A 24,223-nucleotide genomic window follows, 5' to 3' on the forward strand; every position below is an offset into this window, starting at 1 on the left:
AATCGCCAGAGAACACTACCTAACCCTACAATTTTCTTCTTCTTACTACCAAAGTTCACAGTCCTTAAAACTTCATATCTTTAAATACTTTCTCACATCACCATGATATTTAGAGTTCCATGAGTTGCACCTCTTTAGCACACCTAGGCTAAGCAAGACTCTAAGGGGCCACGAAAACCAAGGGACTCCTCCTGAGTCCTAACATTTATTACATAACATGGAAATGAGTGCCTATAAGATGAATGGCTTAGAATTATATCGTCGGAGACATACAGACAGTTTTCTCCATCTTCATTGTTTTCCACCTTTGGAGAAAAATGATTTGTGCTTCTAATGAAATCACTAGCTGACAGGTACAAGCTGTGAGAAACATATAATGATATGCGTGGTGTTTGATGCAATGGAGTTACAATGGCCTTTTTGCAAAATACACGACTGGATATAACTTGCAGTGTTTGGTCAGAAATAACAGTGCTGAACAATAAGTTCAATAGATTAATATGCATTTGTGAGGGTCTAAAGTTGCATATTAGCATTGTGTCGATATGAGCACTGTCCTGCTTGATTTGAACAACGAAGTAGAAACCCATAGAAGGTTCCTTGTAGTAAGTGCATAGTTAGCTGTGTACATCCACCATGGTGTAAAATGTTCCTTGTGCAGCAAAGCTTTGAGATACTAAGACCACAAACGAGACATATTATGGTTCAAGGACAGGAACTACAAATTCAGTCACCCTACACCGTTCAACTAGTTTTAACTTTTCGAACATGTCTGGAGATATGTGCCTTGGAGGAGGCCTGCTGATAAATGCTAACTCTATTCATGTGCAATTCAAGTTCACAGCAATTAGCAAGAATATGAAGTCTGGTTTTTCTGGCGACTGGCTGCCCATATGTAAGAACTAAGAAGTAACTCAACTACTTGGCAAGCAATGGATATGTTCAATAGTTTAGCCTTATTTTGCTTGCATAACTTTTTTCATCTAATGCAAATATTTACTAAAGAGGACTTCCAGTCAGTCTTGTTAAGAGCGCAGGGCACACAAGAATGGCACAAAGCATCCATGTTTTGATGGAAAGATCCATGTGTAAAGAGGGAAGCATTGGTTCAGCACCTTGGAGTAATTGCACTTGATGTAAGATATTGTGCGAGCGAGCAAAACTCATGCTAATAATTGGAAAGCATTGAGTGGAACAAAGTGAGGATAAGAATCTCAGTCATTAACAAGTAGACTACATAAGTATAATTGTCTACTTTTTGTTCCTTCTCATTTTGGAATGCCAGCTGAGGAGAGTGAAAACCTTTAAATAGTAACTGATGTGCACGAATGAGATGGAACTGATTGTGCAATGATTCGAGTCTCCATGTGAGCATTTTTGAATCTTCTGCAGTGCAGTAGCCCTAACTTGGATAACTATAGATTCCATAGAACAGGGCAAGTAATATACTTTAACATAGGAAAGGCATCAATACAGAACGAGAAGAAAAAAAGACAAAGATTGACAGAACTAACCGCCTTGGCATACTCAAGCCTAAGTGGATTGCCTTCGATATCAAAACCTTGAAGCTCTTTAAATGCATCATAGGCATCTTCTTTACTTATATAATTAATAAAAGCATAGCTCCGGCCTGGTTGGACTGCAATGCTCTCAAGCTCTCCAAAGTGTAAAAAGAGATGAGCTACATCACTTTCAGTTAAGTTATGAGGAAGATTTCCAACCCAGAGGTGCCTTGATGGCGGATTACTTTCTCGACGATGGTAGGATCTATCTTCTGATCTTGAAGGGTAATCCCTTCGAGGTCTGCCTCTTACTTCTCTGAAGCTCTATATAGCAAAAAAAAAATTTCTACATAAATCAACCTAAATGATGCCCACATAGTTTCTAAATGAACACACCATTAAAATATTAGACCATATAATAAGTCAAAAAGAGGGATAATTCTGCAAATTAGACTCCATCAATGCCAGAAATGAATAACACAAAACAGAGTCAGGAAATACACTAATAACAGCAATTTAATTTCCATTAGATAAATATATGGCAGCGCAAAGTACAACCAGAGTGGTAAATAATAAACCTAAAGAATTAATGAGGCAGTGCATATTAAAACCGAAATCTTATGAAGATGATGTGAATACATGGCTACATTGCAGATTTCATATTAAACCTGGACTGAACACCTAACTCTCCTTTGGTATACAAACCAGAAAATTCCTGAAATCAAGCCAATTCTTATTCCACACTAATGCACATTGAAGAAATCATTTTAAAATCAAATTCGATAGACACGTATGGTTTATAAAAATAAACAAAATGAAAGAGAAAATTAAGAGCTGACCATTATTCTTTTGGTACACAAAATTCAGTCGGAGAGAAATGTAAAAGTCCGGCAGAAGCTCGCCTGTAACAATGATGACGCAAGCATGACGAGAATTAGGCTTGATGTGTGCGATAGAATGAGGAGAGGAGAAGGATGAGTGGTGGATATATTAAATTTAGTTGAGCATAATTTTAGGGATTTCATCTTTATGGCCCAGAATTTCATTGTTTGCTTATCAATCAGGGCCTGATTGAAATTTTCGGCGCTAGCAAGCACATTATAACGTTATAAAAAGGAAACTGATTAGCCCAACTCATTTACATTTGATTAGTTTTGTCCTCACAAAGAGAATCAAAATATTGAACTATCTAAGCGGTGGTTTAGGATTTTAATTCTTAATTTACATGAATTATTTGTGTTATTAGCATGAATTAACATGGAAGTAATTAATCCTATAATCATCTAAATTGATCAAAAATTTATTTAACGAATCCCAACAATCCCCTAAACATGAAACACCTATTTGAAATTCGATTTTTCATCACCATGGACCTTGTTCATATACGTATAGTAATAATGTAAACTAGTTCAACCATAAAAAAAACATATACATAAAAGTTTGATGAGGAATGTCCTTTGTTTTCACATCAACCAACTTTAGAATGTGGATCAACATTGTAGTAAGTACATTGTTGATAATATATGTGAGACCTATTTGAAACATAAGAAAATAAAGATTAACACTCGTCATTTTCATACTTTCTCCACAAAGTTTCAACCGCAGCAAACTCCAGCTTGAGAAGCACCTCCATCTCTTCCAGCTGAAGTTCCTTGGTTTCCTCCATATCCGATTTTGATCCCATTCGACTGCGAAAACAAGACACAAACTAAAATGAATATGGCAAATATCTCTAGACCATTCTTGACAAAACAAGTTATAAGGCCATCATTATCATCAATTTGCCATATTAGAAAATTCTTGCACGCACCTCATTCGCCGCATCAAAAACGCCATCCTGAATCTTCTTATAGATTGTTGATGCAGTCTGCACAAAGGCCTGAGGAAAAGAGTCACAAGAAACATGAAATATTATGTACATTATAACATATAGTAGCTCATTATATGAAGGACTTGAACTTGATGAGTACTGGTTTTACCTCTTCGACATTCTGAGCTGTTTTAGCAGATGCCTCCATGAATACCAAGCCATTCTCCTTTGCAAACTGCTCACCTTCTTCAGTGCTAACGGCCCTTCTGTGAGCTAGATCACACTTGTTTCCTATCAACATTATCGTCATGTTCATGCTCGCGTGTTGCCTTGCATCCTCCAACCAGCTGGCAAGGTGGTTGAAAGTTTCCCTCCTAGAAGTGATGAAATCGAATTCAATCAGTTGGTACAACACGATTCAATGGAGCCCCTTTTATATCGAAATCGGGTTTCATTGGTGAAGTTGAAACATATGTTATTGTTACAAAGGCTAAATTTATATGTTTGGAGTTAAATTGTACGAAAACATTCTCATTATGAAAGAAAAAAATGGTGGGAGAGAAGTAACCATCTGCATCTGAATTTTTAGTCCATAATTTAATTACACCATTGAATTAAAGCTAATGTATCTAATTTCCGTGTATTCAAAAAAATAACACCTTGTGATGTCGTAGACTAGCAGGGCTCCAGCAGCACCTCTGTAGTAAGACCTCGTAATCGACCTAAACGATTCTTGACCAGCCTGGCATGATCATTATGAAATAAGGATCATAAGAAACGAAGATACCAACTAACCATAGCTATTTTGTACATAAGAAAAATGACAAAGGAACATCTTAGTTCACAAGTTGGCACCAAAAATGTTGTTCATAACATTGCATTATAAGAAAACCAATGTCTATATATCATATGACAAACCGTATCCCAAATTTGTAGCTTGATCGGTTTGCTCTCAATGGTAATCATTCTAGCTCCAAATTCGACACCAATAGTCAAGTCGTGCACTGGCTGGAAGCGCTTGTCCGTGAACTGCAGAAGCAGGCATGATTTTCCAACACCTGAAGAAATGATACAAAAACTTCATCCATCCATCATCACATACAAATTTTACCATGACATAGTTCGTTCTTAATGTGCATAATAATGTTACAGATCTATATGGCAGAGATACAAAATCAGATTGCAAGACTATGAAGGCAATTTCTGAATCATATTTTCACAGTTTCTCACTGCAAAAACTACAACTAAAGCTTTAATTGAGTTAAAAATAAATCATTTACACAGTCGAAATATTACAGATCATAAGACAATGCCAAAATAATAAATCAATATCATAATCTAATCGAAAAAAGTATTTAATAAACCTAAACAAACGCGAGAAAGGAAAAAAGGATATTACCGGTATCACCGATGATAATGTACTTGAAGAGGTAAGCATACGACATTGAATTGCTAGATTAAACACACAATGTGTTTTGTCCAAACGAAAGCAAATCAAATAATGAGGAGATTTTATTGATATTCAAAGACATATAGTGGCAATATTTATCCTTCGCCTTTCAAGAGGAAACAGATAAAAGGGCTCTTGAATCTTGATTTGTTTGAACATGGGAAAATTCCTATAATGTTTTCTTACAATGTGTCGATGTTGCTTAACATGGAGAAATTCCTCTGTGATAAGTAACGAAAAATACATTTATGAATTAATTTTTTTTTTAAAGTAAAAAAGTAATTACTTTGTTGCACATACTGATGTGTTAGTTTTACGGTGTATATTCACCTCCCTTTTTAGTAATTCTATTCATAGCTAGCCTCCAATTTACTAGGTAATCTCCAAATACAAATAATAAATGAATAGTGAAAATCTACGAAAGGAAAAACATTTTAAATAATCCCCAATAACCTATAGCACAATAAAACTTTACAATAACAGCCATTTTTTTTAGTTCATCTATTTGAAAATCTTAACATAACAAATATACGAATAAATCAATTTTATGATTTCCATCATGCAGTTCGTTCAATTTTAAGGATCTAATTCAGATTATTATTGCCATGGCTTTTGTATTTAAGCATCTAATTCACATGATTATTGCACGTGACAATCATACACATTAAAAAGGCATGTACACAGAAGAAAATGAAATGAGCTGAGGCAAGAAAGACAATTAACATTGAACTTATACTGAGATCGCGACATTTTAATTGTCATATGGAATAATAAATTGAATCAAACATACACTACACGAAAAAAGTAAATTTACCATTTATATTAAAACAAATTAAAGTTTACTAACGAATAATACCATAATTTAGTAATATCTTATTAATTTAGGATATTTCACTTTTGCATTACAAAAAGAATGTTCACTTATCTTCTTTGATTGTCATTTATGGGCTACCAATACCAATAGTTCATATTTTACTTAGTTGGAAGGTTATAAATACTTTTATTAGGCTCATTAATGCAAAATCAATAGATGCGTGGGCCTGGTACCTTATTTGCTAAGTTGAAAGTCTGTAGATAATGAATGACCTTATTATTCATTGACGTTTATTCAAGTTGTTTTTAATAGGAGTTTTAATTATTTTTTTGTTTTGATAGCTCATGAATTGTTATTGTCATTATGAGTGTATAAATTACGTAAAAGTTAAAGGTTGATTTATTTATTTATCATCCCCTTTAAATATTGATTTTTTTAATTTAAAAGTTGTTTGACTCCACCCCTGGCATGTACCCCATAAAAATTGTTGAATGTTTCTTTATTCGTAAATAGTTGTGCTTAGATCATCTAGATCTCACAACAGCAAAACATATTTTTAGAAGTAGGCTTTAAATTGAAAGGATAATAAAAAATAAAATGAGACCTCTTGTAGATTTTGACACAAAAAATGATTTCACATAAAAGAGTTTGACCCCTAATAAATAAAAGGTAATAATAGTATTAGAGAAAGGGAAGGGCAACCCCACTTCCACGTGCAAACATCCATAATGGAGTTGAAAGCCCTCTCTCCTTTCTTCTTTATGCATTGTTTGTATTCTTGCACGCACGCATGCAACTTTCCTATTTCCTAAATCATATTCCTTCGTTCCATAAAAATAGAAACTTAATAAACAATAAATACTTTAATATAAAATTAATAAAATATAAAAGAGAGAAAAAAATTAATTATAGTATTATTAATGAAGAATATGATTTATCTCGTAAAAAAGAAAAACATATCAAAAATAGAAATAGACTGATTTTGTGGGACAAATCAAAATAGACGAAGAAGACCATTTTTATGTGATGAATGAGCATTTCCTTACTCCAGTTTGTGTTGCAATATTTTCATGTGCAGTTTGATTTCAGTGTACATGAAAAAGTTGAATTATAAAATAAATAAAATTGCAAAATAAAAATTATATCGGCACAGTGTCTTTAACCTGCAAACTCTTAAATTGGAGCTATAGTAAAACTCAGCCTATCAGGTTCGACTTATTAAATCATTTGAGTTTTCATTCCGTTTTCTTCATTTTTTTTAATTATAAGGGAATAATCGTCATTCAAAACACAATTTTTCATTAAAGGATAGAATAGTAGAGACATTTTTTTTGTGGCCTAATATGAATCTTACCGCTTAAATGTTTTGAAAGATATAAATTGGTTCAAATAAAATGTCCCCACAATCATAAATTGGTAATAATTATTTGGTGCATGATTGCACGTGCGCCGGTCCACTCAACTATATCTCGTGAGCGTATTCCTCTTTCATTCTCTCTGGCTCTGGCCGCCTCATCACCACGACAACTTTTTTATGCACACTTTCTTTTTTCTCATTTTCAGTTTGTTATACTTATAAACTAGAATAATAGCAACATTCTATATGATATAGAATAATACTTCCTCTATCCCTCTGTCACGTAGTATTTTTTTTTTCATCTCATAAAATTTATCACATTTCACTTTTTACTATTTTTAGTAGTGAATTACTAGACCTCACACTCCACTAATTTATTCTTTTCTTATAAAACTAATTAATATTTAAAAGTTGGACTCACATCCATTCACTTTTTCAAACATTTTTCCATTGCATTTCTTAGAATCTGTGCTCAGTGAAATTATGTTTAAATTTAAGAGACGGAGGGAATTTTAAATACTACAGTAAAGCATATCAATATTTTGTTGACATCTTATTTTTTAAAAACATATTTTCCATTATCATACTTCAGAAAATTTTATCAGATCATTAAGTTTATAAATGGTGGAGTATATATTTATTTTATTAATCAAGTTAGAGAGGAATTAAAAGAAATTAATTGAGCTTTGAATTTTATTTTATTTGTCTAAAAAATGATGTATATTAAAATTAAAATAATTATTAAAAAGAAAATTAATAACGTAACTTATAAGTCTTTACAAATGATGGACTGCATATTAATTACTACTATATATCAATATTCCGGGTATTGATGTTGAAAACTTGATGCATTTACTTTGCATATATTATGCTCCATACATACAAATATACAATAATTTAACAAAGCAACATTCTGATTCCCAAAGATTGATTACACCCTTATCGCGTCATTCTACACCAAAATTGGTAAAGTTGTGAACAGTTTGACTTGGATTATTTAACATATATATGCATGGTGGGATTATTGAGATTAATGATGGGATTTGCAGCGCTAATGGGGTTCATGTTCTATTCTAATAATTCAAAGTAGTTCAACCTTAATTAGTGATTTACAATTTTGGACCATCTATTCGAAAAAATTAATGTAGTTTATTATATTAAAAAAGGGTCCTATATTGATTAATTGTTCATTATAATGTTGGTACAACACGGCATCCCTAGTGGCTCCAATCTCTTTCACTGAAACACCATAATTATAACTCTTTTAATTTTAAGATTGCAGTAAGCCTATCGAGATTGTGAAGAACCATTTTACGACAGATACAAGTTTATCCAATCGGGTATGATGGGTATCTGATCTGAAAACTTTTTATCCGATCCCGACTTTGCACCAAAAAAATATCCAATACTCGATCCGATTTTAATTTCAGATTTTTAATTGTCAAACTTGAGTATCCGATCCCAACTAAGAGATACCTGAAATTAAATTGAAAAAATTAAAACAGCCCTTTTTTCATAAGTATACTATGTACATTACATAACATATATATTTAAATGATCAAATTTGTTTAAACAAAATAATGTATGTAACCAATATATATAGAGAGAGGAATGTAATAAGATAATAAATAAATTAGTAACCATTTTGATGGTACTCTAAAAGTTAAAATAATATTGATATTCATCAATAATTATACTGCATCTAATTAAAAATAATTATCTTCCTTTAAGACTTTTATGGGTGATCCCTATTATGTTTTTAATATAATGATAAATTGATGAATTTCAAAATTATATGCTCCGTATTTTTTAATACAAATTTTTCTATAATTTTATCAATTTATGCATCAGAGATATACTTAAGAATTGGATATATGTTAGTACAAACTTTCATAATTGAGTGGCCCGTATTACGTTATTACATATAATTGATATTTTTTAAAAATAATAAAGATGCTTTATACTAGTATTAATTTTTGGGAAAAGATAAACGTACATAATTGTACATGTACATAATATTTTAAAAAAATTTAGATTTAAGTGAATTTAATTAAAAATTAATTTTGTTATTTATTGTAATATATGTAGCAATAACAAAGAAGTGATATAGAAATTTTATGTCGAATCGTAGCATGATTTCGACTATGATTTGAATTAATATACAATATTTAGTAGAAAATATATATTTTATTAAATATACAAATATTTAAGTATAAATTTTAAATCTTTCTTGAAGTGTTGCAAAATGATTAGTATGAAATTTATTTTAAATCAATTAATGTTTATAAAATGATTTTCAATGTAAAATGTTTAAAAAAGTTCGGTTATGTACGTACGTATAAGTACGTTTATCACTACTCTTAATTTTTAATGTAAATTTTCTATAATATCAGTTAGTCATACAACAAGCATAAATGACTGTTGAATGGCCCTTGTTATGTTATAATATAGTTGATGTTAAAATTTCAAAATTATAGTTATACAGTAATTTATTATTAAATATCAGTTTTCCTATAATATAATTTATTTAGGATCATGTGTTACAAAATTCCATCGTCGAGTGACCCCTATTATGGAGTATGATTTATAGGAGTTTGATTTATTATTAATGTCATTTTTCTGTAATCTCCTGAATTTATGTACCAAAGATCTCTTAAAGCTTACTGAGTGATCCCTATTATGATAGTATAGTGATAATAACTTGACGAATTTCAAAACTATAATTATATTATTTTTATTTTTTAATATTAACCCATAATTTTATCAATTTATCCACCTGATATAAATTTAAGTATTGAGTGTTATAGAATTTTATTGTCCAAGTAATTAATTAGAACAAACGCGATTGTTTTATACTACTACTACTCCTATGATTTAATTATTTAAATATCAAATTTTCAAAACTCCCATGAATGCACGAGACATGGACTTTAGGATCAAGCTGTCTCTATTATGTTAATGTATTGTTAATTGTTAATTATAAATGTGAAATTAATTCTAGAATAATTTCTAAAATAGTACGTACTGAACTTATATGTTCTTAATATCAATTTTTCTTTAGTAATTTTATAATTTAATTTTGATTTTTCATTGTAATTTATGTTTTGTTATTTTTTCGATCAAATTTTCAAAATAATTTTGAGGTGTATAAATAACTAGTGTTTTTCTTTTCAAAATTCGAATTAGATCTCTTAAAAAAAAAACCTTAATTTTCCGAATTAGATGGATACATGTATAGGAGTATAAATTTATGACTACTCAAATGCGTTATCCCATTGGCCTTAATTGGACACATAATGTGACATGTGAGTACTATTATGGAGTATAAGAAAAATCAATTAATAGTGAAGAAACCTCATAAATCAAATAGCATGCATACACTGAATATATAGGAAACTAAATTTAAGATGCACGGTTTCTAAAACCCGACCCAAATATTGAAAGAGCTTTTGTCATGGAGTGGAAAAAAAGAAAATAAAGAAATTAAGAGGATAGTAATAGTAGTAGTAATAATTAATTACTATATGTATAAAAAAGGAGTCAAACGTGGGAATATAAAAACACAGAATGGTCAAACTGACATAAGCTCGTGCCTCGTGCAGTCTTGGAACTTGTGAATCTCACTTTGCAATTGCATGCATGGCATTTTTGGCTTCATATATATGGCAGATTCCAACTATCTAAATTAAGATTAGTGGCTATTTTCAAAATTATTTGTAATAACTACCAATTTATATCAGTCATTAGCCTATTCCTCCTGCTTAACACTAATGATACCACCTTCATTATTTTATGATAACTGCAGCTATTCTTCTTATTTAAAAAACAAACCATTCTTAACTACTTTTGCCTAGAGGCACTAAATCAATTACCCAATGTAATCATTTTTAAACATCTGTGAATGAGTATATTTTTGTGATAATCAATCGAATAGATGTACATTTCTCTATAAAATAATGGTAACAGTTAAAAAATATACTATAAGACAAACTCGTGTAATAAAGTGGCAGTGCAACATGTCAATCTATTTTTAACATAATACATGTGTGTGTGACGGAAGACATATATAGAATCACAGTAAGAGTTTCGATTGACGAACAATATGAGAAAAATAGGAAATGGTCTCTTGAAAGTTGGAACTAATAATTATTGCTTCAAAATCAAGAAATAATGTGCTTAGACATATATATGACCTTCGACACTTTGTTTTGTATTTTAATTATTAACGTCACATACGAAGCACAAATGTAATTGAATAGCGTAAAAATGAATTCAGATTTTCAGATCAATTATTTTAACACTGACTTTATATTATAGTAGTACAGATATAGCCAAATAAAATGCCACTCTTTCAAAAAAAAATGGTAAGTAGTTTAACACAATTTGTATATTTTTTTTGTCCATACACACGTACCTAATATTTGAAATTTAAAGGCCATTGCGATCTCAATAGTCAATACGACAAATGCACTTTATAGTCAAACTAATAATCATACAAGGAAGTTCCAATTTCTAAAATTTATTGTTAATGTCAGTTTATTCTTTTTCAGAATACCAAACATAAGAGCTGAAATATGGTTAAACTATTGTGTGAATAGAAAGTGCTTATGTAACATCTTTCCCCACCAGTGTGTTTTACAGCATGCAGTCTCCTACAAATCCCTTAAAATCTGCTTTAGTTTTGGATTTGTCACCCAAAACTACAACGACCACTTCCTTAAAAAAACTCTTATATCCTTTAATTCTAGTAGATTTAATTAAACTGTTTCTCTCTCTCTCTCTCTCTCTCTCCCAAAACTTTGATAATCATAACTCATAACATAATGTCTGCAGTGATATACTATAATGCAAAAAAACGTTTTCACACACACCTACTAATAGAGTTGTAATGTACACGCTTCTAATTAGTCTTCCTTATGTTCATAGCCCACAGGTATTTACTCTTCACTTCTTTCATAGTACTCCACAATTTTATAGGTTGATTATTGCTTTTTGGTTTTAGTGTTTTTATGTCTTTTTTGTTTAATTAGATTGCATATTTAGTAGGAACTGATTTCTTTTTATTCTTTTTGTTTCGTTGAATTTGTTTTTTTGGTTGGTGAAGATCATAACATTACAACTATATTTTTAATTTTAAGAAATAGTACAAAATCCCACAGGGGCTTAGCGCAGTTGGTTCCAGGGGAGAGATATTGCTACAAGAAATAGTACAAAATTGTCATCAATTAATAAGAGAAAAAGTTGTAGCACTTTTCATTCAAACAAAGCTGCGGGTTGGCCATTGTCCCTTCTTTTGTGAGACTTTTCTCAATTTAAAAAGAAAAGGAGTTCATCGTGGTTTTAAATCATACTTACTATAGTATAATGTTTTTATAAATTATAATTATCTAAACCAATAAATGAAAAATGTGACACAAGAGTTTTTATACGCTTTTAGAACAAGATGTCATTAGATAGTAACTGAAAAAAACTCAAGAACATATGAAGCATTAATTTGTTGCTAATTAAGTAATGTTCTCTTGAGGGTTGCCGATTAAAATTCATCAATCATAGAAATTTTTCACTTAAAAGAGTTAAGGTGTGATTTGCTATGGTTTGTGTGAGATACTTTGTCAAAAGGTCACCACTAGTTTACATCGATTGTTAACATATATAGACTATAGTTGATATGCATGAAAAGTAACATGCATTATAAAAATAATTTGTTAATATGATGTGGTTTCCCCAAGAAAGTAGCACTTAAAATGAAGGCATTGGAAGACAACAACTACTACTAGCTAGTTAATCATTTCTGTTTTTGTATTTGCACTACAACTACTTATTAGCACTTCGCTAGTTATCTGTAGACGTTAATTTGCACTTATCGTTAATTATCATTATAATGAAACTTGTTACTTTGGCAGTGGACTGGTGTATATATAAATCAGATTTAAAAAGGTAATCTACAAATTCTAATATTCGTGATCATAAATACGAGGGGAAGGGTTAGGCTGAGCATAATTTTTAATATCTCGCGTGCATCGCATGATAAGAGTGTTTAATATTTCATTTTATCTTCCAAATACATAAGAAATTAATATTTATTAATTGTGTGATTTTATGCTTGTAAGATATGCAAATTTAGATTTTACCAAAAAAAAAAGGTTAAGATAGTGGATTAGCCGCAGTTAGGTCCAGCAATTATGGGCATTAATGGTTAATTACAAATTGGGAGACAATGGATAAGTGGAAAATCATGAATTTCTACTCATTACATAGTGGCTATATTTGACCACCTAAAGTGCCTGCATGTTGTTATACTCACTACACAGCCATTTTCATGCTCCCTTTTTATTTCAGCAATCCATATATATTTATACAATTTGACAAAAGATTAGACCACTACTTTTCTGAATCTTTTAATTTTTTAAATTTACTCCTACTTCTCCAAGTTTCCGAAATTCCCCATTTCCATCTCTATCAAAAATTCTTAGCCTTCTTTTTTCGGGGAATGATCCTAATTTTAGCTACATAAAAAAATATAGTATCAAAATACGTCGAAAACTAAAATCAGTTCAAATTTTTTTAAAAAATTTAGCGTGTATGCCTATAAAAAATAATTTTTCATAGTTCATACGATTTTTAAAATTATTAGTATAAGAATGTTTTGCAATATGTATAACATGCATAAAGGCAAAAGGGCAGGTGTAAACGACTATGGCTAACAATTATGACATTGATCAGTCACAGGAGACATCATTGAATTACTGCCCAACTAACAAATTAATTAATATGTTAAGTTGTTAATCGTACTAACCAGAAAAAGTAGCCAACACCAAATGTAATTGGCTTGTTTTACAACAGAAAAGTACTAATCCGTCCGTCCCACCGTATAAATTAAATAGATAGAAACTAAATTGCACTAGTAGATAATTGAAAAAAAATTGTATTCTACTTTACTCTTATTTTTTCCTGAGAAAAAACTGAAAAGAATATTACTTTCAAGTACTATTAAGCATAACATGATAAATCTTGAAGGTGAAGATATTACTCTCTTCTATTCACCCCAGTCAAATACAGAGTACAAAAATAAAAATAAGAAAACAGTCAAATATCATAAAAATTGCATTTACAATTCATCTTTATAACTCTCTGCTCCCTACTTTGTCTGTAAATGCCTAGATCCTAGACTAGGTTGATCAGTTCTATCTAATTTCATCATAAATTCCTTTTTATTGCAACTATGACTACGTATGTTCACACGATTAAATTTTAGTAACAATGTCCGAAAAAGGGTCCCTATCATAATTATTAATAGAGTTTATGTAGTAATTCCTTATGTAATTTACATCTATACTCCATGTATGACCGAAATTGTTGCTGACGTTGGCATGACTTTGTTAGCCTAGAGAGATATATGGATCCTGAGTTTAGGGCCATTAATTAGTCATAAGGTGCGTGGACGCCTATGTTATTGTTAGTGATTTGTAATTGTGGGTGAATGTGGAAATTGGAAATGAGTTGTTTTAGAATTAGTCATCACTCATTCGGGTTTATTTTTTCAGTAATGCCACATAAATTATTGCAATATTCATAATTTTATTTTATTTTTCGTGTGTTTTACGGACATATTTAAGCGTTTTAAACATTGGTGGATTGAAGTTTACTTTTACCAAGAAAAATTGAATGCAGCTTTTCGGCTTTATTTTAAAATGAAAATCGATTTCCGGTAGTTTTATGTGGGCCTTTGGTGAGTGAGGAGTGGAGACCTTTTTTTCGTTTTTTAGGATTTGAAAATAATATGAAAACTCAATACTCACCTCGCCCTAATTTTAATGTTAGCTAGTTTTGTTTTGATCATCATATATACGGAGTAGTATTTAATATTCGATTTGTCTTGCTAAAAAGCATTTCCCTCAACAATATTCTAGTAATAATCCAGCTATTTTAATACTGCTAGGGAATTTTTTCTCCATGTCATATATGCAACGCAGCGGATAGAGAGGCTGCTAAATTATCATTTAATATTATAGGGTGGTGTTCGGTTTCCAAGATAAAATAATACCGAAATACAATCTAGGATTGAGTTGTGAGATTATGTTAATCATAGGAGTAGCTATGACTAATTATCTCATGATTATCCATCTAGGATTGAGGTGTGGGGTTGAATCTCATCCACCAAACACATTACAAATTTGAAACAATCTTGCAAACCGAACCCCATTGTAAATTTTTAGCTTCCTTGTACAGTCTTTGAGTCTTTCAATTTACTGCACACACCTCTAATCTATCTCTACATATATATGATCATCAACGGTAAAAGGCTAAACCGAACTTTTCTTCTTTTAAAATTTCTTTCCTTTTTTTCGCTTTTTATTAGTACTCCATTATTTTTTTTTCATTTGCATTTTCCTGTGTCTATATATATCCAGTCAAACTCAAGCCTGTCCAAGATTTGTTGCCAACCTCAGAGTGCTGTTTAGCAACAAATATTTCACTCTTCCGATTTAAAAAATTCGAAATAAAAAGATATGTTGCTGATCCTTGGCATAGCCGGAGGCCTCTCGATCATTGCCAACGTGGCTGTGGTGGTCGTATTAGCCGTTTCATCTTTGGTGACGATCGTGTACCATTTCTGGCCTTTGGTGGCGGTGAAGAATGTCCCTCGAGGATCCTTCGGATGGCCGCTTCTCGGCGAAACCCTCTCCTTTTTAAAGCCTCACTCCTCCACCTCAATTGGTGCCTTTTTACAAAACCATTGCTCTAGGCAAGTTCATAAACATGTTCTCACATCATTGTGTTTTTTTTGATAAAGCTGCCATCACTCACGTGTTCATGCACCTAGAGAGTGTGTGTTGTGTATGAAAAAAAAAATTGATGATTCATAATTTTTTTGCAGGTATGGGAAAGTGTTCAAATCCCATCTCTTCTTCTCTCCCACAATTGTTTCATGTGACCAAGAGCTGAATTACTACATACTACAAAACGAAGACAAATTGTTCCAATGCAGCTATCCTAAACCGATTCATGGGATTTTGGGGAAAAATTCAATGTTAGTAGTTGTTGGTGAGACGCACAAGCGCCTAAGGAACGTCGCCGTTTCACTCGTGACATCCATGAAGTCGAAACCCGAGTTCTTGAACGACATCGAGAGGACTGCCACGCAGATTCTTGATTCGTGGAAGGACAAGAATCAAGTACTCTTTTGTGAGGAAGCTAGGAAGGTAATGTGTCTTGTCAATTTTTTTTATAAGGGTGTGACAATTGACAAATACTTACCTATGTTTTACATATTATTATTAATTTCTTTTATTGCAGTACACATTCAATGTGATAGTGAAGCAAGTGCTAGGACTAACACAAGATGAGCCACAAACAAAGGAAATTCTTCAAGATTTTCTCACATTTATGAAAGGCCTCATTTCTTTGCCTATCTACATTCCTGGCACTCCATACGCAAGAGCTGTTCAGGTTTTTTTTATTACTATAAATTAAGCCTATATATCTAGATTTGGATTTCATCAATTATTGTTCCCATGGGAATTTCATTTATCTTTTTTTAAGGGTAAAAAAGGCATGAATTGCATGTGCTCACCCTTTTTGCCATGACATCTTTACAGGCTAGAATTAGAATATCTTCAACTGTCAAAGCAATCATAGAGGAAAGAAGAAGAAGTAATATTAATGGTTGCAAAAAGAGTGATTTTCTTGAGATTCTACTATGTGTAGAATCCTTATCCCAAGATGAAAAAGTTAGCTTTGTGTTGGATTCTCTTCTTGGTGGGTATGAGACCACCTCACTTCTTATGTCCATGGTCGTGTTCTTTCTCGATCGATCCCCTGAAGCCGTCCACCAATTAAAGGTAAATTCGAGTTTCGAATTTCAGTCTCGTATTTTATTTCATATTCTTTTAGACGATAGAAGATGCCGCGCGCGTGCTTTAGTACAGTACCATACTAGACTGTGCTTTATTCTTTATGAAGTCAACACTTTATTTATACTTGTGTTTGAAGATAAAATCATGAGATTTTAATAATTGGGTGTGGTGAGAGTACATCAATTAGTACTTTTATATGAGAACTAGATGGCTTCATAATAGTCAAAGTTTTTTCACTTTAGTAAATGTCTTGATATATATTTCTGTGTCAATAAATAATAGTACTCCTATATTATATTCTTATTGATCTAAATTTGTTGTTTGCTGTTGTAGCTTGAACATAATAAAATAAGAAGCATGAAGACAAAGGATGAATTTCTGAACTGGGAAGATTACAGAATGATGGAATACACACAAAATGTAAGATATTTTTCCACAATTTATTATTAATGTAGTTATACATGTAATAGTACATGATAGCAGTGAATATTAATTTCATTGCAGAATGTATCTTTTTGACTGCAATAAAAAGTGTGATATTAATTAAATTTGTGTGGACCTTTCTAAGACAGGTCATAAGTGAAGCTCTGAGATATGGAAACATTGTTAAATTTGTCCACCGAAAGGCAATCAAAGATGTCAAGTTTAGAGGTATATATTTAAATAGATAAGTATTTGATGGTCCACAAAATTAAGCTATATCAGTTGCAGCACTATTTGACAACCAAAAAAGTAGTTTCTATGCAATTATTATTCATGCATACATACATAATTTTCCTATCTGTACATGTATTGCTAATTCATTGATATTATTTTGGGGCAGATTATATAATTCCAGCAGGTTGGAAGGTCCTACCTGTTTTCTCTGCAGTTCATCTTGACCCCTCAATTCATGCAGATGCTCTTCACTTTGATCCCTCCAGATGGCAGGTAAAATTAAGCCCATTTTTCCAAAAAATCTATATTTAATTTATGACTATAAATTAGATATTTAATTTAATGATTGAATATGCAGAAACAAGATCAAACATGCAAGAAATTTACTCCATTTGGTGGAGGGTCAAGATGTTGCCCAGGTTTCGAATTAGCAAAAGTTGAGGTGGCATTTTTCCTCCACCATCTAGTTCAAACTTATAGGTAATTAATCCACTTATTAATTTAATGTTAATGATAATGATTTGGAGTCATATTAATTTGGTGATTGTTATGCAGATGGGAGGTGGGAGAGGGCGAACAAACTTTGGCTTATCCATATGTAGAGTTTGAAAGGGAACTCAAGATGAATGTGCATCGTTTGTAAACTTATTTATGGAGTAATATATTAGGATGTGTTGAGTTTGTAATTTTCTCCTATACCTATGAGTCATAATATATAGCCCACTCTACACTATTACATTCAATCTTCCCTCAAACCTTTTTCATAGCACATATGGCTACAATCAAAGTGGCTTTTTATTTTATTTCTTACAAATTCAATAAGTAGTAATACAGGTTGAAATTGTGTCCCACAATTTTGTATGGAATTTTACTATTTTAAAAATTATTACTCCACTGTGATTCAACTCATAATAAAAAATTATATACCATAAGTTTGGAATAATATCCGAACAAACATAAAACATCTATCTAAACTTGTTATTTAAGCCCGAAATTGGACAATACGTTTGGGCCTGACGCCTTTTTAGCAGGAACATCAATTTTTCGAAACGATTGATATTTATTATTCCCTCGTTCAAATATAATAATTTCAAGCCCGAAATTGGCCCATATAGTTGGGCCTGAATCCGTTTAACTAGAAACACGAATTCGAAGCCCGAAATTGGCCCAAATACTATGATATGTAGTACTACTAATATAATTTCCTCAGGTAAAATAAATGTGCCATTGCTTCTGATGGACGGGGGACCGAATGACTTTGTCAATCAAATTATATATTCCTCCATCCATGAAAAATACAGCGCGTTTAAAAAAAAAAAAAAATCAACAAGTTCTCTCTTATTTTGTCACCTTTTCTCTTACTAATAATATAAACTCACATTCCACTAGTGCTACTTCTCTCTTACTAATAATATGGACCTCACATTTTACTTTTTTCTCTTCTCTCTTATTTTACCAATTTCACATTAAAACCCGTCTCATTCACAATATGTTCTATTTTTCGTGGTCGGAGGGAGTATTCCATAATATCAATCTTTTACTGACAATTATTTATAAATATATATTAGGTCTAATTTATCCTTAACTCGCCACCTCAGCAATGCCTACATTTTATCTTATTGACTCCACAATTTGATATTAGGATCGAAGTTTTTGTCGCCGATGCAATCCCCTATCACTTTTATGAGAATTATACAGTATATTAGTAATAAAAATTAAATGGCGCAAATTTAGCATCAGAAATGACGATATATGACATATCAATGCTTATGGGGCCTTTTATAAATTCAAAGACTAAATCACAAACTTATTTTGAATCAATTGCACCTCATCATTTTATTATTAAAATTAAAGACAAAATATGGTGATAATCGTTTTTATTTTGTTTTTTCTTATTTTATTTTATCACTCTTTTTTAAAGTTATTCACATTTATGGCAGTATTCATCCACATCACCAAAATTTTACAAATGTATGTCTAGCTCCATCACATTTGCCCTCAAAAATCATTGTAAGACAATTTACGTGATTTCTCGTTCAAATCAGATAAGGTGCAATATAGACTAAAAATTGACTAAACTTGGTGGTATTAAATTCCATTTACTAATATTTTAGACGGCGTGAGGGAAAAACTGGGCGATAATTTGACGTCCGTTTGAGCAATAATAAGTGGTAGTTACAAAATTGACATAATTCCTAATTTTAAGGCTCATATCATGGTTTAAACCTTTACACACATAACCCTGGCCATGCCTATAATTTGCGTCCTGCTTTTCTAGAAAGAAAAATTTCAAGTAGATAAGATGATTTTCAAAATAAAGATCATTGTTTTAGGATTCCAATTCCCTTTTCAAGTAGGAAGTTTTCAGTAAAATTTTACTTCCATTATGAAGACAGCATTTATCTTCTAATAGGAAGTGCACTTAATTACAGCCTTTTTACCCTGGTTATGGCTGCCAACGACAAAGAAATCACCCTGTGTTTAGATTTTAGAGAGCAAGTGTCGGCTCAGGCTCGTGGTCGGGGATATTTATATTTGCATCGAGGAGTTTGAAATCAGTGGTCGACCCAAGATTTTGATATTTGAGGATTGTTGCTTATTTTTAATTGCTTATTTTTAATGTTAACGGCGCCCGAAATAGTCCTGATATAAACAGTACAGAACTGAGAGATAAATAATTTGAGAATGAGCAAAATATGAATTAAAGATACATATGATGACAGTATCTGACGCCTAAACAATTGAAGAATATATTCTTTTAAAATAAAACGCAGAGTTGGATTTTTTTTTCAATTCAAAAATTGATAGTATAATTTATCAATAGTTTCGTTTGTCAGTGGTGATTAATTACTAATGACATTATGGGATTGCCAACCAGAACTATATGTATATATGGTTATGCCTTTGGAAATACTTTTTGGGCGAATCATATCGATATTGAAAATTTCTTAATAACGCGAATAGTGTTTCTTTTTAATAAAGGATAACTTGCGCCAAATATTGAATCAGTCACTGAATTAAGTTGCAAACTAGAGAAATTTACATCCATATAATAATGACACGATGTTGAATTTGTGTACGTAAACATATACTCCTATTTCCCTATTAAAAGGGCGTTATTTTGTGGGTAAAGGCATTCACAATCTTTTTTCGAGTAATTTTAAATCAATCACAACTTTATTAAGTTTTCAATTATAACATTTTATTATGAATCGACTGGAGTATATAATAAATTAAACATTTGTTATAGTAGTTCAATCAAAACTTAATAGTTACAATCCACACACTTACAGAGTCACAGTCATGTACACTAAATGACTTGATTACCCAATTAATTATCACCTTTTTTTCATTCACATTTATAGCTTGTTAAAAGTTGTGTCGTTTAACTAAAACAAAATTGGTTGTTATGAAAAGAAAAGACCTGCTACCAATAGATTGTCAATTAGGCATCATTATTGTTACTTGACTATTAGAGCTTATTCATTCATCACTTTCCATGTGACCAAAAGTCAAGTCATTTGAAATATTTGGCATATGATCTTGCATTCTTTTCATTTATTTATTTCATAATCTTCTCCCATTTTAATTTTGAAATTAGGACAATATGCAGGCCATATGTTTCATTTCCAAAATTCGAAATGATCGATATTTATTCTTGGAGTGCTAAAAATATGGTAAAAAAAGTCAGTGAGCTAGTCAGTTGTTCATATTAATTCAATTGCTAGTATACTAATATTTGCCTTTTTGTATTCCTAGTTATCTAAGTACGTAGCAGGCAAAAAAATCATAAATTAAAGTATTTGGACTGCCAAAATTCATCATCTTGTTTGATTTATGGATATGCAAAGCATGTCAATAAACCAATTTAGAATGTTTTGACAGTCATTTTCCATCAAAATCAAGAAATCCCTTCTTGAGTATTTGCATTTATGTAACGTTGTTTTCAAATTAATCAAGCTATACACGTTCTAATAAATAAATTCATGCATGAATAATGCGAATCCAATTCTGCATGATGACAAACAAGACCCAACTGCGCAGTGCTCTATATATGATAAAGGGAGGGACCATTTTCCTCACCTTTTTTTAATTTATGCAATCAATTACTTAGATTTCCCACAAATAAAGTTTGCATCATCCGTCTCCACAAATTCTACATTTAATTTATTTATGCTTTTGTGAGCTGTTTCTGTTAGCAACCATTATAGCAGTGAACCCATAACTGAATCATTCATCATAAAAAAAAAAATTAAAAAAAAAAGCAAAGACGAATAAAACACATCATATTATAGTTTGAATATAATTTTGAGGGAAAGGTAGGAACTATATATACGTTGATATGCATGTTGTATTTCAGACACATATATATGAAATTAAATAATTATCGTTTTCAAAGTTAATACTCCTATATTATACTACTATCTTAATTAGAAAATAGAAACCTTTTATGATAAAGAATGAACACGTAGAGATAATGAAAGCTCATGTAAACTTTTAAAAAAGCATCTTCTACTTTATAGTATATAGTTTCTATAATTGTCTGCACATATATTGTGGGGGTAGCAGAAGATAGTGTCACAGCATAAACTTTTGCAGACCACTATAAATACAATATCTCAAATTTCTAACCTCCACCAATACCAATTCTGACTAACAATCCAAATCCATCTCCTAAATTCTACATTCCTTCCATTAAATGGCCCCACCCCCATTCTAAAATCTATTCAAATTTCCCCATTCCTCAAACAAATATACACATAACAAATTTGTTACAATCATCCAACTTTTCTTTTACACACAAAAAGAGTAAATGAGCAACTACTTTTTCTTTCCTGCTAAGTAGTGGTGACAAATCTAAGTAGCAATAGATGGCTTTCTCTTTCACAATAGCATGACATCTATTATGTATATATGCTGCTTTTTCTCACTTTTTTTAGGTGTTGAAATCCTCTACATTTGAAAAATGCCTTCTTCTCATAAGCTGGTGGCTGTTGCTCTACCGGTAGGCCTCAACATTCTCAATCTCCGACCATCAATCGCCTCGTTGCAAGAGCATCCAACGATGGATTCTAGCAGCAGATACAAGGTACATTTTCATGTACTAGAATATTCTTATATCTTATCCATGTTTAATTTTCAAGAACAGGGGCCAACTGTGTGTGTATGTGTCAGGTGACTCGTGAACTGTCATTCGAGATCAAGCTCCACGGGTTTCTCCTCTGGGCTTCAGTCGGCTTGCTCATGCCGGCTGCCATACTGGTAAAGAGAATGACTAACAGAGAGGAATCTGGGAAGAGGCTCAGGATCATATTCTATATACATGCTATTACTCAGGCAAGCCCATTATTCTCATCTTTTCCACTACTACTAATTAATACTAATACAATTGCCTATAGTTACCTATGTATGATTATTGATGAAATCCACTCAACAGTATCATTTTGGTAGCTAGTCAGGGTTACCCCACAACCATCTTTAATGACTCAAAGATAATCTAAATTAGTCATCTTTAATTGGTGCTAATAATCATTATGAAAAGGAAAAGACTCATTAATTCTTTTCACATGAATGAGCAATTCAAAGTTGCTTGTATTGAACTATTTTACCAATTATGTAATATAACAAATAAATCTCAAAATCCCTTTTAATTAAGTACTCCTAACGAGTTCAAAGTAATGAGACCAATTTTTGTTCACTATGATCACAATTTAACTAGAACTAATATTTGTCGCACCCAGGTAGTCTCGGTCCTACTCGCTTCAGCAGCAGCAGTAATGTCATTAAAATACTTCGACAACTCTTTCAACAACGATCACCAGAGAATAGGCCTCGCCTTTTATGTTATCATGTGGTTACAGGCACTGGCCGGCATCTGCAGGCCGCACCGGTAAAGATTTAACACTTCAAATGCACTCAAAAAAAAAAAAAAAAAAAAAACCCTTCAAATGCACTCAATAAATATGCAAACATACCTATTGTGACATTTTTTTTTATTGCAGGAGAAGCAAAAGCAGAAATATTTGGTTTATTTTTCACTGGCTAGTTGGAATAATTGTTTCTTTACTGGGAGTTATCAACATATACACTGGCCTAGAAGCCTACCACAAGAGAAGTTCAAAGAATGTGAGGATTTGGACAATCCTTTTCACAATTCAGGTGTCTCTCACACTCTTTGTCTATCTCCTACAAGAAAAATGGCACTATATTCGCAAACAAGGGGCAATACTCGGGAATAAGCCGGTGCTACCTACCAGTGATCGAGAGATGATCCCGACGTCCCAGCAGAAAGAAACAACAAGCGAACATTGCTGATGATACATGTGATTTTTTTTTAGTAGTGACATAGTCATATTTGCATTGATATTGGATTTGGTTTCATTTTTCTGTAAATTATAACCAGACACAACGTCTTATATCATAAATGAATATGCAATTGTTTGTCATGACTCATACTGCACAAACTTATGGATGGAACGTGCAAAACAAACTAGGTCGAATAATTATAGCTAATTAAACTATGAATTAATTAAATCATACAAAAGAAAATAAACATATTGGCTCAGGGGATCATATGCCAGTTAATCTATCACAGAACAATTATAGTTATACTGTGAATTGTATTTTTATTTAATTCCTATATTCTTGATAAATTCGCGGCCTATATGGGCGGACACATGACCTTATAACTCCCTATTAATTGTTCTTTTCTTTTTGTTAATTTTATTAAAATTTTCCAAATCTCTTAGCTCTTATTAAATTGACGTGAATAAAAA

The 24,223-nt window shown here is 31.6% G+C and overlaps 4 protein-coding genes across 4 annotated transcripts; 2 read left to right on the forward strand and 2 right to left on the reverse strand.

Moving 5' to 3' along the window:
• Positions 1–1,089: 1,089 nt before the first annotated feature.
• Positions 1,090–2,540, reverse strand: LOC125193447 (flowering time control protein FPA-like). The gene is made up of 3 exons (XM_048091236.1): positions 2,342–2,540; positions 1,515–1,826; positions 1,090–1,415 (listed from the first exon to the last, which is right to left on the reverse strand). The coding sequence occupies exons 1-3, from the start codon at positions 2,342–2,344 to the stop codon at positions 1,305–1,307; spliced, it is 426 nt and encodes a 141-aa protein (XP_047947193.1). The 5' UTR covers positions 2,345–2,540; the 3' UTR covers positions 1,090–1,304.
• A 376-nt stretch (positions 2,541–2,916) lies between these two features.
• Positions 2,917–4,974, reverse strand: LOC125193446 (ras-related protein RABB1c-like). The gene is made up of 6 exons (XM_048091235.1): positions 4,712–4,974; positions 4,231–4,370; positions 3,972–4,054; positions 3,482–3,686; positions 3,313–3,381; positions 2,917–3,190 (listed from the first exon to the last, which is right to left on the reverse strand). Exons 1-6 carry the CDS (start codon positions 4,755–4,757, stop codon positions 3,098–3,100), a joined length of 636 nt encoding a protein of 211 aa, XP_047947192.1. The 5' UTR covers positions 4,758–4,974; the 3' UTR covers positions 2,917–3,097.
• A 10,388-nt stretch (positions 4,975–15,362) lies between these two features.
• On the forward strand, positions 15,363–18,190 carry LOC125196523 (cytochrome P450 724B1-like). The gene is made up of 9 exons (XM_048095071.1): positions 15,363–15,679; positions 15,812–16,136; positions 16,231–16,383; positions 16,533–16,775; positions 17,124–17,210; positions 17,363–17,441; positions 17,614–17,720; positions 17,806–17,927; positions 18,003–18,190. The coding sequence occupies exons 1-9, from the start codon at positions 15,444–15,446 to the stop codon at positions 18,088–18,090; spliced, it is 1,440 nt and encodes a 479-aa protein (XP_047951028.1). The 5' UTR covers positions 15,363–15,443; the 3' UTR covers positions 18,091–18,190.
• A 3,920-nt stretch (positions 18,191–22,110) lies between these two features.
• LOC125193660 (cytochrome b561 domain-containing protein At4g18260-like) lies at positions 22,111–23,893 on the forward strand. The gene is made up of 4 exons (XM_048091503.1): positions 22,111–22,536; positions 22,623–22,784; positions 23,189–23,337; positions 23,450–23,893. Exons 1-4 carry the CDS (start codon positions 22,414–22,416, stop codon positions 23,760–23,762), a joined length of 747 nt encoding a protein of 248 aa, XP_047947460.1. The 5' UTR covers positions 22,111–22,413; the 3' UTR covers positions 23,763–23,893.
• The last annotated feature ends 330 nt before the right edge of the window (positions 23,894–24,223 follow it).

This window comes from Salvia hispanica, chromosome 6 (assembly GCF_023119035.1).
Source record: "Salvia hispanica cultivar TCC Black 2014 chromosome 6, UniMelb_Shisp_WGS_1.0, whole genome shotgun sequence".
In the NCBI taxonomy this organism is placed as follows: Eukaryota; Viridiplantae; Streptophyta; class Magnoliopsida; order Lamiales; family Lamiaceae; genus Salvia; species Salvia hispanica.